The 14,434-nt window shown below is 39.1% G+C and overlaps 1 protein-coding gene across 2 annotated transcripts in view; it reads left to right on the top strand.

The window, feature by feature from the left end:
- The window catches only part of slit3 (slit homolog 3 (Drosophila)), a 235,791-nt gene that overhangs the window by 168,990 nt on the left and 52,367 nt on the right, over positions 1-14,434 (top strand). For both annotated transcript variants that reach the window (XM_084907796.1, XM_084907804.1), the window contains 7 exons: positions 3,109-3,272; positions 4,222-4,366; positions 7,327-7,398; positions 8,190-8,261; positions 9,562-9,633; positions 12,585-12,728; positions 13,778-13,941. In XM_084907796.1, coding sequence (XP_084763922.1) covers positions 3,109-3,272; positions 4,222-4,366; positions 7,327-7,398; positions 8,190-8,261; positions 9,562-9,633; positions 12,585-12,728; positions 13,778-13,941 — 833 coding nt within the window. The remainder of the gene's footprint in view (positions 1-3,108; positions 3,273-4,221; positions 4,367-7,326; positions 7,399-8,189; positions 8,262-9,561; positions 9,634-12,584; positions 12,729-13,777; positions 13,942-14,434) is intronic.

Below are 14,434 nucleotides of genomic sequence, written 5' to 3' on the forward strand. Positions count from 1 at the left end.
TTCTGTGAGACAGACCGTGGGTTGCATTCCTTCTGGCCACACTGGGGTTGAATTCTGCCAAACCATGGCATGCACCAAATGGGATTTCCTCCCCGAATCATCATTTTCTAAGAGGCTCTTGTGTGGTCACACCGCTCTACTTAACATTTTGAAATGGGGATTTTTAAACATAAAACCCAGCTAAATACAAGCAGGATAACATTTACACAGATCCATTTATCTTTCACAGCCATTTTTGTGCTTCAACTTTTGACCGACAACGGCCATCAATAGCCAATCACATAGCGGGGTTTTCATTTTTCTTGCATGCTGCTGCAACTCTAGTGGCAATACAGCTTGAAATCAGGCTTTTAAAATTGGATTTCAGGCAGCAGCACAGCTACACAGTTGCCAGCAGATTGAGTACAGAGTTACCAATATCCAATATCTTTTAATCAGAGACCCTCGTCCGCTTCTGTTTTCTGTCAACACTGAGTGACTGTCTCCTCTGATTTCCACTTTCCACATTTCTTCCTCTTCCCTGTTTCTGCTTCATATTTGTCCCATCTTCCTCCGATCTTCTACAGTATGTCTCAGATTTTTTTTAATCATTTTCTTCCCTTCATTTTTCTCTAAAATGTCTTTACTCGCCTCATTATCTCCATTGGTCCTGGTATAGTCTGGATCATTTTATTGCTTCCTCTGTCCTTTCAATCTTTTTTTTTCCGCACTTGTCTTATTCTGTTACTCTTCTCGTCTTGTATTTTTCCTACCCCTCCCTTTCTTTCTATGCCTCATGTTAGTCCCCTACCTCTCTACCACTCCTTTACGTCCAGTAACCATCCCCCTCTGCTTTTCCCCCCCGTCTTGCATCTTTCTCTATTAAATTTTTTAACCGTTCTCTTTTGCCACCCTCAGATCTCAGTATTGAATTTGATGCCTTTATAAAAACGACTCATTCAGTCAAATCTTTAGAGATGTCCCTGATATGATTAGCAGAGAAGTTCTAGAAGTGCGTGTATGTGTTTGTGTGCGTAAAAACTTCTTTGAGGAAAAAGTGGTTCACCTTCCCTGAAGCTATAATCCATATTTCTTTCTCTTTTTCTTCAGTGTCCGTGTAGCCTATTAGTAGTAATGGTATCACATCATGGTGTCTTTCATTCATAAACTTGACCCAGTGGAAAGATCAGAACTCCTACTGCTACTTTACTGTGTGGGTGTTATTTGGGGCACAGCTGTTCTCAAGATGTGTCCAGTAACCCCCCAGCATGACTCTAAGAATAAACACACATATATATAGACACACATTCATTTACCTAACCAGCTTGCACAATGCCTCTAGTCACTTGCAACCAACAACATCAACAGATGCATTCAAACTGACTTTAAGCTATACACAAACAACAGTCCACACACACATAAACACAGCTCTCTATACCCCCTGCCTGTTGCCATTCTCCCCTGTGTTTTAATCCTACTTGTCAGTAATTAAGGCTGAGCCGGAGGTGGGCCAGGACGTGGCTATCTCCAGGCGGGGGTGCAACTATAAACTGGATTTATAATGGGAGAGCGGTATTAAAACCCACTGCCCCCGCTGCTAGCATCAATGAGACCATCTCTGTTCCATAACAGGATTTGTCCTCTGCTTTATTATAAAAGGAGGCCTGTCTTCTGAAAGGCCAGATATCCCGGCTGGCATATAATACGCTGACAAGACATTCTGCTGTTCATCCACCCTCCTCCTCATCTCTCGCTCACTCTCTCTCTCTCGAGGTGCCAATACAGTCCAGCCAGTGCAGCCTGTAGAGAGTGAGCTCCGTGAAACAACACCTGATGCTTTCTATAGAGAGCAGAACCTTTTAATTAATGCTACAAGTGAATTTTAAAAAGCCTATTAGTGTGACAAGTTTCCTTAAATAATTTAAGTGCATTAAATATCACTTGAAATTAATTCTCAATGTTGTCACCTGATAACAATTCTACTTATCTTAAGTGTAAAGGTCAGTTGAATAGTCGTTATGATAAGCAGCCAGCCACAACATTTCCTCTGCAGTATATCTGTTACCCACTAGGTCACTAGAACAAAAGACCTCTGGGGTCTCGTGGGTTATGGAGCAGGGTGCAGGTCAATTTACCATTGATGCACGATCAGATTGAGGGTCAAGGTTTCCCAACAGAATTTTGCATTGTAACATCGTTATGTATTTTTTTTTTGGAATATGGCTAATTGGTATATGTCTTGTGTCAATTCCCAACAACAAAAGCATTTTGATTACAGCTACATAAAATAAGTTGCCACTGATTTTACAAAAATAAAAACAAAAACATATTTTAAATGCCGTCTCAAAAACTGTCACAAAAACAGGCTCAATACCTGAAGACATCACAAAAACATCACAAAAACCAAATAGCTGCTAAAAGACTTTATTCCAGGCTCTTTAAGATCAATCACCTCTATAAAGGGCATGTTCATGTTAATCACATTTTGTCATTCTGGGCAATAAAACAAGCCAAAACAACCAAATAATGCCATATTAATAAGTAGGATCTTTTTCTAATTGCCCCCCTGCCCCCCTACCCCACCCTTAGATGTATTTTGTGATTTTCACTCTTGCTCTTGTTGTGCACTCATAGTTTCTAATTATTGCTTGACCTTTTTTTGGTCTGTTTCCCATCTGACCAAATTTAATTTCTTCATTTTTTTAAAGATCTGTCTCTGTCTTTCTTTTGTAATTCCTTATCTTGTGTTTTAGGGATTTTTTTTGTTTCTAAAGAAATTGTGATTTAGTGTTGTGTTTCATCACTCTAGAGGGAATCATATTCTCACAGACCTTGGAGAAATGAGGGTTGACAAAAGGACTCTGAGAGTATGTGTTGTCATGTTTCAGCTAAAAAGTAGCCTTATGATCCTTGGCAAAGATGTGTAAAAACAAAAAATAATTCAATCTGTTCTATTTGAATGCAGACTCAAACACTCTTAGTGATGTGTTCTTCTGACCTGTTGTACCCAGAGTTGTTAAGAATTTCTTTTCAAGTCACGATAGGTGGTCACATATTATTTTGGATTGGATAATAATCGTATTTAAACACAAAAATCTATCATGCTTTCTTTCCTCCATCTCACTTCAGCCGTCTGCACTCCAACAACCTCCACTGTGACTGTCAGTTGTCCTGGCTCTCTGATTGGCTCAGAGCCAGGCGGGGCTTGGCTCCCTTCACCCAGTGCATGGCCCCTGCCCACATGAGGGGCCTCAACGTCCCAGATGTGCAGAAGAAAGATTTTGTCTGCAATGGTGAGTTGACAACAACAAATTTACACACAGTGCTTCAGTGACAGATCTTTACACTCAGATATCACTATTTTTAATGGTGGTTAGTCTATTTTCATTGACACTGAAATAAAACACTTTAAGGTCCTTCTCTTCGCTCGGCTGCAGTTATATCATACTGATGCATAAATATAGCATTCATCTCATGAAGTTAACCTGGATTTTTGAGGAAGAGTGATGCATGGGTAGTACATACTTTAGAAATGAGCCAGTGTTCACTGTAGAGCTGTTGGCAGCTGACTGTGCTGTTGAGGCATACAATATAGAGAATATAGTAAAACTAAAGGCCGGTATTATACGCAGGGTTGTTATCGTCTCCAGACAGCTCAGCATTGAGTTTATTACACTGACAGAATTACAGCATGTAGAGCGTGTAATCAGCTAAAAAGCCACAGTAAGAGCAGTAGTGTTATCAGCTGCAGATAGCATAGGCAATGTTTACAGGCTTCTGATTCAGCTTTCTGCGCTAATAGACTGCCAGGCTGCGCTCTCTTTATTAGCCTTAAGTCTCGTTTTTTTTCTGCCTACAAGCTACACAGAAAAGCACCTCTCATTGCACTTTTCTCCATTCCTTTTTTTATTTGTTCACTATTTTTATCCCATTTTTCCACTTTTCACCATTTACCTGCTTTCCCCTTCTCTTCTCTGTATGTCTATCCTGTATTCCTGGTTACTCTAGCGATATTAGGTAGGCATATCTTGGCCAGGTAATGTTTAGCGTAGCTGTGTAGCTGTGCTGCTGCCCGTTTCATCTCAAAAGATAGCATCTAGTGAAGAATGTAGTGCAGTTGCTTTAGAAACCAAACAACAGCATCAGCTTGTTTTCATCCTCATATTTGGCTGATTGTAATTGCAAATTAAAAAAACAAAAAATAAAGAAACCAATCTCATATCTGTATACTGCTTTCTACAGGTCCAGCCCAGACCGAGTCAAGGACTTGTGCTCCTCAGGTAACCGTTTGCCCACCCAGCTGCAGCTGTAACAACAACATAGTGGACTGTCGTCGTAAAGGCCTTACTGAAATTCCAGTAAACCTCCCTGAAGGCATTGTGGAGATGTAAGACTGCTTTACTTGCTAATTCTGCAAATTCATATGTATATGTGTCTTGTATCGTGGGTTCATTCTATTGCAGATGGGGATAACGTGCGTTTCCTCGACATGTATGTATATGTCTCAATATTTCTACACTTTTACTGGGTGTTTTGGAAATTGCATTCTAGCCACATACCAGTGATTTGGTCATGTTTACGTACGTTTAAAAGTTTACACCAACTCTTTTGAGCCTTATAAGATATAAAATGATAAATTAGGCCTCCAATCTATCCCCAGCTGTGGCACATTGTGAGTTTTGCTGTGATATTTTGTTTTAGACTACACCTAAGCTCCACACTTTTCCTCGTCTTTCTCTCACGCTCTTCCTTTCTTTTACACACCGATTTAAACACACACACGCGCCACAGGGGGACGTGTTTGATATCCGTATTGATCGCTGTACCCTGTTTGTTTGCACAGAGGACAGCTGGTTGATTGCTCTGTGAGTAAAGGAGCAATTCTTGCCCGCAACTGCACACCAATACCGTTATACCTCCCCAGCATAAGTAATAGATTCTCACAAAGACACGCACACACCAGCCCACACATATGCAGACACAGTAGTTTTGTTTGCACAAATAAAGTCTGCACTTTGAAAAAAAAAAACCCAAAAAACACACATACAGGTATGTTTTTGGATTGAGCCATAAGTACAACAACGCCTTATAAAATCTCTAGGGCATGCACACACAGACAGACATACACGCACACACACACATGCACAGCATTAGCATTGGATCTGTGATAATGAATGTTGCTGCTGCAGCACGAAACAATAGAGTATAATAGGATGATGTATTGTCATTCCTTTAATGGAGACAAAGTCATCCTTCTGAATGGCAGTGCCAAGGATCACTGCTACATGTCTGGATCCTTTTAGAGTCATTATGTAACTCTACATTTTAAATATCTTAACATAACTTTTCAAGTTAAATATAAAACCAATAGAATTTTTATTGTCATGTTTGCCTCAACAAATATGACTCCAACAGACGTTAATGTCTGTGCTCTTTTCTGCATCTCTGTATACGTGCACAATCAGCCCATTGTTAACACACTGGCTAACCTGCCAAACTCATCTCCTGTTCCAGTTGTTGTTTAATTGCCTCCTAACCTTATAGATTTTTTTATATAGCTTTTTAAAATGTCTCCTTTTAAATACATCCTTTGATATTGAGCCTCTAAGTGTCTTTGTCTAAAGCTTGTTTAGCTACCCCTACATGTAATTTGTAACTTGTTGTGTGTGCAGATTGTCTTTGTCAGTATCCATACATTGATTTATTTTGACCCCTGAGTTGAAATAAAGTGCTGTTGGCTGCCAGGGAGTGAAGTGATGAAATCTAAAGGGCAACACAAGCCAAGAAACAGGCATCTGTAGTGTAAGACCTGCGCTGCATTCAAAGTCAGGACAACTTCTGTTTTCATAAAACACAGCGGTCACAAATTGGCACACTAAGATAAAGTTTATCCACATAAAATGCGTCTTTGAGTCCATACTATAATTTGTTATTTAGAACTCTGAATTGACTACAGTGGCTCAAAACAGTGATTTTAAACATAGAGATGCACAGATACAATTGCCATCAGGGAAGAAAGAGTGGGATGGTGAGTTAAAGTAAGGAGGATGACTGGGTGGGAGGCTGAAGAGAAGGATGAAAAGAAGAAGAAGGGTGGATTAGCTTCCATTTATCATCCTGACAGCTGACCCTGTGGATGGCCTTGGGACCTCGCTGCATCCTCCTCTTTTCTCCCGATTTTCCCTCTCCTCTCCCCTGTTGTCTCCACTTTTCCACTCCTCTGATTTCCTTTTTATTGCCCTCCTTTCCCACTCCTCTCCTATGATTTTCCCTTTCGCCTTTTGTCTTCTCTCTTTTGTCCACAACTTTTTGACTCATTTTCTATCTTACTCCTGTGACTTTTTATTAAATACTCATTTTAATAAAACAGTAATTAAGTTTTTTTGTGTGTTCATTTTTCCCTTCTTGTCATCACAACACCATGGAGACATGAAGAATACATGAACAGTTGAATGGGTTTCCTTGACCATCAGGAGAGCAGAAGCTGAACTGTAGTAAATTTTCCCAAATGTCGGCTGTGTGCCTAGTTTTGATGGCTCCCTATGTGATAATAGAGTATTACTACCAGTATGATCTAATAGGTCTGCAGCCTTCCAGAAAAAATGATGGAGTTCCCTTTGGTTCTTTTGAAAAAGCTGAGAAATTTTCAATCTGTTTGTAAAGACAGTGGCGCTGCATTTACAGAGGAGAGTGTTCGAGGAATCTATTGGAGATTCAAATTTAAACTATTTTTGAAAAGATTATTCTGTCCCACATGTAACTATGCTTTAAAACTGTTCATGGACAGTTTGTAGACAGATGCTGTGAAAAACCTATTAACATTTTAATGTTTCAGTTCCCATTCATCATATCTCATTACATACTGCCCCTTTTGGCCTTAATTTCATTAGAAGTACAAGTTTTGTTGTCAGTAGTCCAGATTTTCATCAGAGCCTTTTTCTTCTTCTACACTCACATCAGAATGACTCTATGTAAACACATTACTGCTGAGCTGCAAAACTCAAGTCAACGTTTCACACTGAGCGACCTTGGCCCGCATCTGCTATAAAGCACTGACTCACCTGCTGAAATATTTTGTAGATGTTGATTGGAACAGCCACCTTTTGAACTTTTTGTGCACTTGCGTTTGGCTTTGGTGGCGGGGTAAACAGGACTTTATTATAACCTTGGAAGTAGAAAAAAACGAGCTTACTGTGTCCAGTTGGTAAATATGTATTGGAAATTCATAATTTAATGTTTCTTTTTATGTTGACGTAAATGATCTTTTCAGTAATTAAAAAGTTTAAATATCTTCTCCATTTCTCTATTTTTATTCCTGTCTCTGTTTCTCTCTCTCTCTCTCTACAGTCGTCTGGAGCAGAACTTGATTAAAAGTGTCCCTGCTGGAGCCTTTTCTGCCTACAAGAAACTCAAGAGGATGTGAGTCTGTCTGGAGCGACCTGCATACATCTAAAGACATGCAAATACACACAAGTATTAAATAATAATGTTCAATATAGTAAACAAGTTTTAGGCAAACTACATTCTAAACAAATGTCTACTTTCTAAGATATTTTTATGATTGCTAATCTTAGTGTTATTATGCCATGACTGAATGGTATAAGTGTTGTAAATAGATATAAAAAAGGCCACTTAACCACTGAAGCTAGGCCTGGAAAAATTGCATATATACACAAAGGCTTTAAAAAGCCCACTACTAGATTTTCAAGCAAGATTAAGAAATACCAGAATCATTATACCTCACTATAAGAACCTATGATTGAGGTTTTTCCTCAACCATCATCTTACCAAATTGTGACAGAAACTAATATAACTAATAACTAATATACTATGTACACAGTCATACAGATATAAAGATTAATACTGGAAAAGTTGTTATCATGCAGATGCCTGAAAATGCTAAACACGTGCAAGGTTACAAGGTTATTCACCCACCTACTCACAGTGTTAACCTCTCCTCAGCAGCAGTGTTTAATAATATATCTTACAACAGTCAAAACTGAATGACATGAACTGCACTTAACATGTGACTGCTTCCATTTTCTCGCTTGCCCTCATTTACTTACATATTCAGTCCCCTCTTATACTTTCTTACTCTTGTCCCCGTGCCATGACCTCTGCTGTTCTAGGACATTCGCACAAAAATGAACCCCATTGCTGTGTATTAGAGTAATCTCACACACACACTCTCTCCCACTCTTTCTCCCCAGTGACTTGAGTAAGAACCAGATTTCTGACATTGCTGCCGATGCTTTCAGTGGCCTTCGCTCACTCACCTCATTGTAAGTATGACACATGTGCATGTAAACGGACACAGACATGTACACAAACACACATCCAGACAGAAACGTAATTGCATTTCCAGACATTAAGCAAATAAAAACGTTGTCACAGTTGATTCTGACAAGGGGAACACAGTGCAGCCGAATGTGTGTATGTTCTGTACGTGCGTCTGTGAATATGTTTTTGTGTGTGCAATTGTGCATGTCTGTGATCACTCACTATGTCTGTGTGTGTCTGTCTCTGAGGGTGAAAGTGATAAGAACATGAAGGACAGTTTAATTTGAATCAATCTGGAGCATGAAAATCAGACAGACAGACAGACAAGAAGGGGCAGACAAGGTGAACCCTACTGGGTGTTACGACTGAACATGTATATGCACAAACAAGCACACGCACTTACACACACATACGCAGGCAGCCCGACTGTACAGGAATGTCACTGGGAGGCTAAACCTCTGCACTGGAGTCCTGCTCAAGCACAAGGTTACAACACATATAACTGTTCCAGTGACTTAAATTATGCAACTGCAACTGGAAGCACATCTCAAACCTAATTTCGGTCTTTGACTAATAAATGAGATCAATTGTAAAAAGCAGTATGCATAGTGAGAAAAGCCTCAGTTTCAACGTGACTGTGATGTCCATGTTTTCATCTGACAGAAGAAAGTAAAAAAATGGTTTCCACTGGAAATTGTCTTTGATTGCAACACAATTTCAGTTCTTCCAAACTAAAATAGTTTTTCCAGTTGAGTGAACATGATGACTTTTTCATTCCTAGGAGATGCACTGAGCATCTTTCTTGCCTTTTGGAGAGCTGAATAGTTGTAATTTAATGGAAGATGGGTCAGGCTAAGAAATACAATAATAACAATGAGGGCATTTTAGTTTACAGTGTAATTTCAAGTAGTTGGCGAAATGAGTGTATCTGCAGATTTTATTATTTAGATGTTTTCAGGTAGACTAAGTGTTCTTTTCTGGTACTGGCTGAAACAATTTTTCAATTCTTAACCTAAACAAAGACCAAAAATCTGTAGCTCTTCATTGAGCAACAACATTAACACAGTGAAAAATATAAACTATTTAAAAATTGGACTTAGGGTGATGTGTCTCAGAAAGGTGTGAATGTGTACAGGATATCTTCTTTCAGTAGCATCACCAAAACTCCCTGAATGTTCTCAAAATAAGAGAATCAGCAGGGAAACTCTGGAGAACCAATAAAAATATTTTATTAGGCCACACGTCGGACTTCACATCACATAAGTCTCAAGGCTTTAAAATCATGTAATTTGTCCATTTCAGGGTGCTATATGGCAATAAGATCACCGAACTGCCGAAGGGAATATTTGATGGACTGGTTTCCCTGCAGCTACTGTAAGTATTGTCTGTCTGGTCTGTTGTTCTGTGTGTGGCTGGATGTATGTGTGTGGTATCCAAAAAATACATTGGGCAGTATATAAAATAATAAAAATACGAAATCATAACAACACCCCAATAAAGAATGAACTACTGAGGAAACATTGTATACAGTTTGAGCCAAATGTTCAAACAGCTTCAGTTTCTTTTACTAAATATCAACCAGTAAACATGTAAAATGTCTGAATTTTATTTTCTTCTTGTTTTATCTTTTCTTTTTTTATTGTTTGAAGCCAAACGTGACAATATTTGGTCAAATAAACTATAAAAAATAAATAAATAAGGAGGTCCATTGTAGCCCTATGCAGCCAGTAAATTTAAAAGACAACTCAATTAAAAATACTCCAGAATGCACCAACATGAATGAGGGGTCCAGTTCAGTGATTTGAATTATCAGGCTTAGAAGACAGCAGTAGTTTGCTACAGCGAGTTTAGCACACCTGGCAATTAAAGAGGCAATGCTTCTAACTGTAAGCATTATTGGAACACCTCCAGGATGCATTATGAAACCACAGCAGTCTGCGGGTATTGATGCTCTTGACGCCAGCATCAGGTGGCCTTTAGGAGAACTGCTGTGTTTTGGTCCCAGAGTTTGTCACGTCAGGTTGACATACTTCTGAAGTGGCCATCTGTGGAACTGCATTTTTTTTTTTTGCATTTCCAATTGGCATTAATTGGTTTCAGTGGAGCATAATAAGCAGAAATTACTACATTTATATGAAGTGTACTTAATTTTCCCTGGTTATAGTGATTTACTAATTTGGCATCAGCAGTCCGTATCCACCTCTGGACAATTATCACAGCTAAGGCCAATGGTATGGGTCGATGTTATTCACTATTGTGCAGTAACAGCTACTATGGAATGTTGTCTTCCACAATTAACCTTTGAACTGTCATTTATCTGTGTATGTCAGTATATAATGCTAAGTATGAAACAAATAAATTGGTGTGCTGCAATATGAACTGTAATCTCCCACAGTTCTTGTTATCTTACGTATTGTAGGGGGGAAACTATTAATTCTGAATAATTCCTCATGGGCACAGATTCAAACTGCAGCTGCTGGTTCAACATGCAGTAAAAAATTCTATAACAGCTACATAAGTACCGTATGTGGCATATGGTCCTCGGAAATGCCGCAGTCCACTGCAGAAACAGCTAATGTTCTGGGCTTTTCCATCGTAAAGTGAAGCGAAGCAAAGAGAATGAGGACGAGTGAGCCTAACCCACAAACACCTTTTACAGGCTTAGGTGGATCATTTGGATGCATGGTGCATAGTAAGGGAGAAAGAGAGAGGGAAAAGGGGTGGGGAGATGTGTATGGATAGATAAATTAATGGATGGCTGGATGAGGAGTGAAACTGACGTAGACATTGGAAAGAAGACAGATATGAACAAATGCATACATGCAGGAAATATTAGAAGAGCAGAAATAACTACTGGGAGATCAAATTTGTGCTTTTTGTGTCAACCAGTATATGACATTGTTATCAATGAACAACTCAAATTGGAAAAAGCATTTCCTTATATTTCTTCATGCATGTATGCATTGTCCATTTACAGGATGATTCAGTCCCATTGTTGTGCATGTGCATAACAAACTGAATGATTAGCTAATACTGACGTATTGAAACATTCTACAGATGAAGGTTGTTAGCACTCACTCAGCAGGTGAATGGAAGAAATGTCTTTTAATATTTCACCACTGACACAAAAACCTCGCATGTCTCTGAAGGCAGTCAGTTTGTCAAGATTCACTCACATAGTGTAATAATTGTAAATTACATTCAGCTTTCACTCTTGAATAGAATAGAGCATCATGTTAACCTATGACTGCAAAGATGTGTTTATTGCTTTATATAGCTACTGGTCTGTTTATAATCTCTGGGCTGCTTTGTTTTACTGGTGCAGTTTCAAGTAATTAGTTCCCCCTGTGAGCCGCCTAATGAGGCGTGGATATGTCGCAGAGCAGCACGTGTGCATGTATCACCTGCGAGTGTGTATGTGTGTGTATATATGCATACATTGGATGTGCCAGTACAGGCACTCGTTAGAGTGGTTTGAGAATGAACTGCTTTACCAAGCACCAAGTTAGTTACCTGTCAGGGAAAGAAAGGGAAAAAGTAGACTGTTTAGTGTGTGACAGAGAAACAAAGAACGTAACAAAAGACAAGAGGTGGGGAGGGTGAAAGAAGAGGAAAAGTGGAGACTGAGACAGACCCAAAGCAAGAAAAGAGGAAAGGTGGAAATACAGGGAAAAGCTGACAACTTGGAAATATCAGCTAATGACGTGTAGATATGAAAAGACAGCAAGATGGAGAGAAGGTAGAGGTGAAAACTTTTCTGTCATTTACTTAATCCTTCTATCACATTTCTCATTTCCCATTGCCTCTCTCCTCCATTTTGCTTGTCAGCCACGTTCGCTTAAATATATATATCTGTGTCAGTCCAAATTAAATTTTCACCTGTCCCTTCACTGTCTCACTCCATTATTTCCACCACCCTGTATCCATTCTTCCTCCTGCCTTTCCCTCCTTTCACCATCTGTCTCTCCCATCAAAACAAGGTATTACACTCACACACCCAACGGTGGATATTCCCCTCCTGCTCCAGAAGAGAAAGTATAAAACTGCAATTTTCAAATTTATGTGTCACATCCAGAAAAAATATAATCATGAGTATGTAGGGAAGGGAGGGGTGAGTTTGGTAAGGGACAGAGAATGAAATAGTGAGTAGATGACAGGAGAGGAAAATAGTGGTTTTGCATTTGAGATGCATCTGAGAAAAATGAATTCTCATGATCGATGTGTGCGTTTATCTTTTGTTTGTCTTGAGCACAGATAGTACAGCTAAATAAACAAAACAGAGGCAGATGAATAGCAAATGTTAATGGCTCTTCTTTGCATTTCAGATTGCTCAATGCCAACAAAATTAACTGTTTGAGAGTCAACACCTTTCAAGACCTACAGAACCTCAATCTCCTGTCATTATATGACAACAAGCTGCAAACCATCAGTAAAGGACTGTTCGCCCCTCTGCGCTCTATCAAGACTCTGTAAGTTCATATATGTTGTTTTACATCATTTTGGTGTCTTAAATAGAGCTGCTGCTATCAGTTGAATCAATAATTAATATGCTGACATAAATGAATTGACAATAGACTGCTTAGATGCCTTACTAGTGAGATATTCCATGCATGTTCAGATGGAGGAGACAGCAGGGCCGATGCAGATTATACAGGAGGGATTATATGTCCCTTCAGCCCTGGGAATGCCTTAAGATCCCAGAGGAATAGCTGGCGAAAGTTGCTGGAAATTGCTGCACCTAGATTGGACTAATACGTTGGCAAGTGTTTTGATATGTGATTTTTCATTTTTACATCAGAAATACCTTCTCAGTACACTGGGCTTCTGAAATAGCCAGCCACTTTTTCACCAAGGGTTTTTACTGCAACATCTATCGTTTCTCATCTAATATCAGTTTAGACTTAAGAATAACATTTTCACTGGTTAGTTGACACCGCAAAAGTAAAAACAGGGCAGTAACCTACTTGACTAGAAAGAATCGACAGTTGTCTGCTGATTGCACTGAATTTGTTCGTATTCAGGAAACTGCTGCAACTACTTGCAATTGTTTCCTGTTATCAGCACACGATTGCTGATAACTTTGGTCGTTCTATGATCTCCAACCACTGTTTCCCCTACTGTGACTGAACGAAAAGATACACACAGATGTATAGAGATGATAATTTAAAAAAATCTATTTAGAAAACTGGGCCTTCATTAAGTATCTATGGTCTTCTGTTGGTTAATTAATGAAGGTTATTAGTGTTAATGATAGCTATAAAATTCTTCTCATAACGCTCTCAGCTGCTTGAAACGTAAAATAACCCACTTAATGCAAGAGTAGCTCTCTTGGAAAACATGTGCCTTTGGATGGGAAAAGAAATGCAACAAATGATGAGTTGAATTGTAATTTTTCTGTAGAAGACAGTATTCAGTATATTTACCCAAACCCAAAATCTCAGGCAACTGTAGTAAGCTTGAGATTCTTTTTTCTACAAATCAAGCTTCCACTCTATCCTTGGTCCTTTTTCTTTTTCAGTCATCTGGCCCAGAATCCCTTTATGTGTGACTGTCACCTGAAGTGGCTGGCAGACTACCTGTTTGACAACCCAATTGAGACAAGCGGAGCACGCTGCAGCCACCCCAGAAGGCTGGCTAACAAACGAATAAGCCAGGTGAAGGGAAAGAAGTTCAGGTGCACAGGTAGGAGATGACTTTACACTGATATACAAGCCAATCATGTATCCAAAATGTATACACAAAATTGTTTTGCAAACCTAGCTATGGGTTGAATTCCCCCAGATTTTAGTTGTATATATGTAAACAGAATCTATCTAAGCAGAACACACAGCTGAAGAAAAAATGCAGGTAAGCATGCCTGAAAAACAGATGTAAATCAATCAGGTTATACTTGAAATGTCACATTTCACAATTGAAGCATTACAAATATATGAAGTATTAAAAGTGCATAAATAAAAACAGAAAACAACTACTAAACAGACACACACCCACAGTTCTTGTCTCTGTGGTAGTGTTGTCTTGCTCTTATTTCCTTTGATAGGAGCCATGGGTTTCACTAATTACAACACAGACCAATTCAGTATGACGCAGCACAATAACTAACTCAGCAGGGACTGTCCATAGCCTGTGATTGCTCACTTGTGTGAGCGAAATTATGTGTGTGTGTCTATCTAGC

This window comes from Perissodus microlepis, chromosome 2 (assembly GCF_051167445.1).
Source record: "Perissodus microlepis isolate ML-2025 ecotype Zambia chromosome 2, ASM5116744v1, whole genome shotgun sequence".
Lineage (NCBI taxonomy): Eukaryota > Metazoa > Chordata > Actinopteri > Cichliformes > Cichlidae > Perissodus > Perissodus microlepis.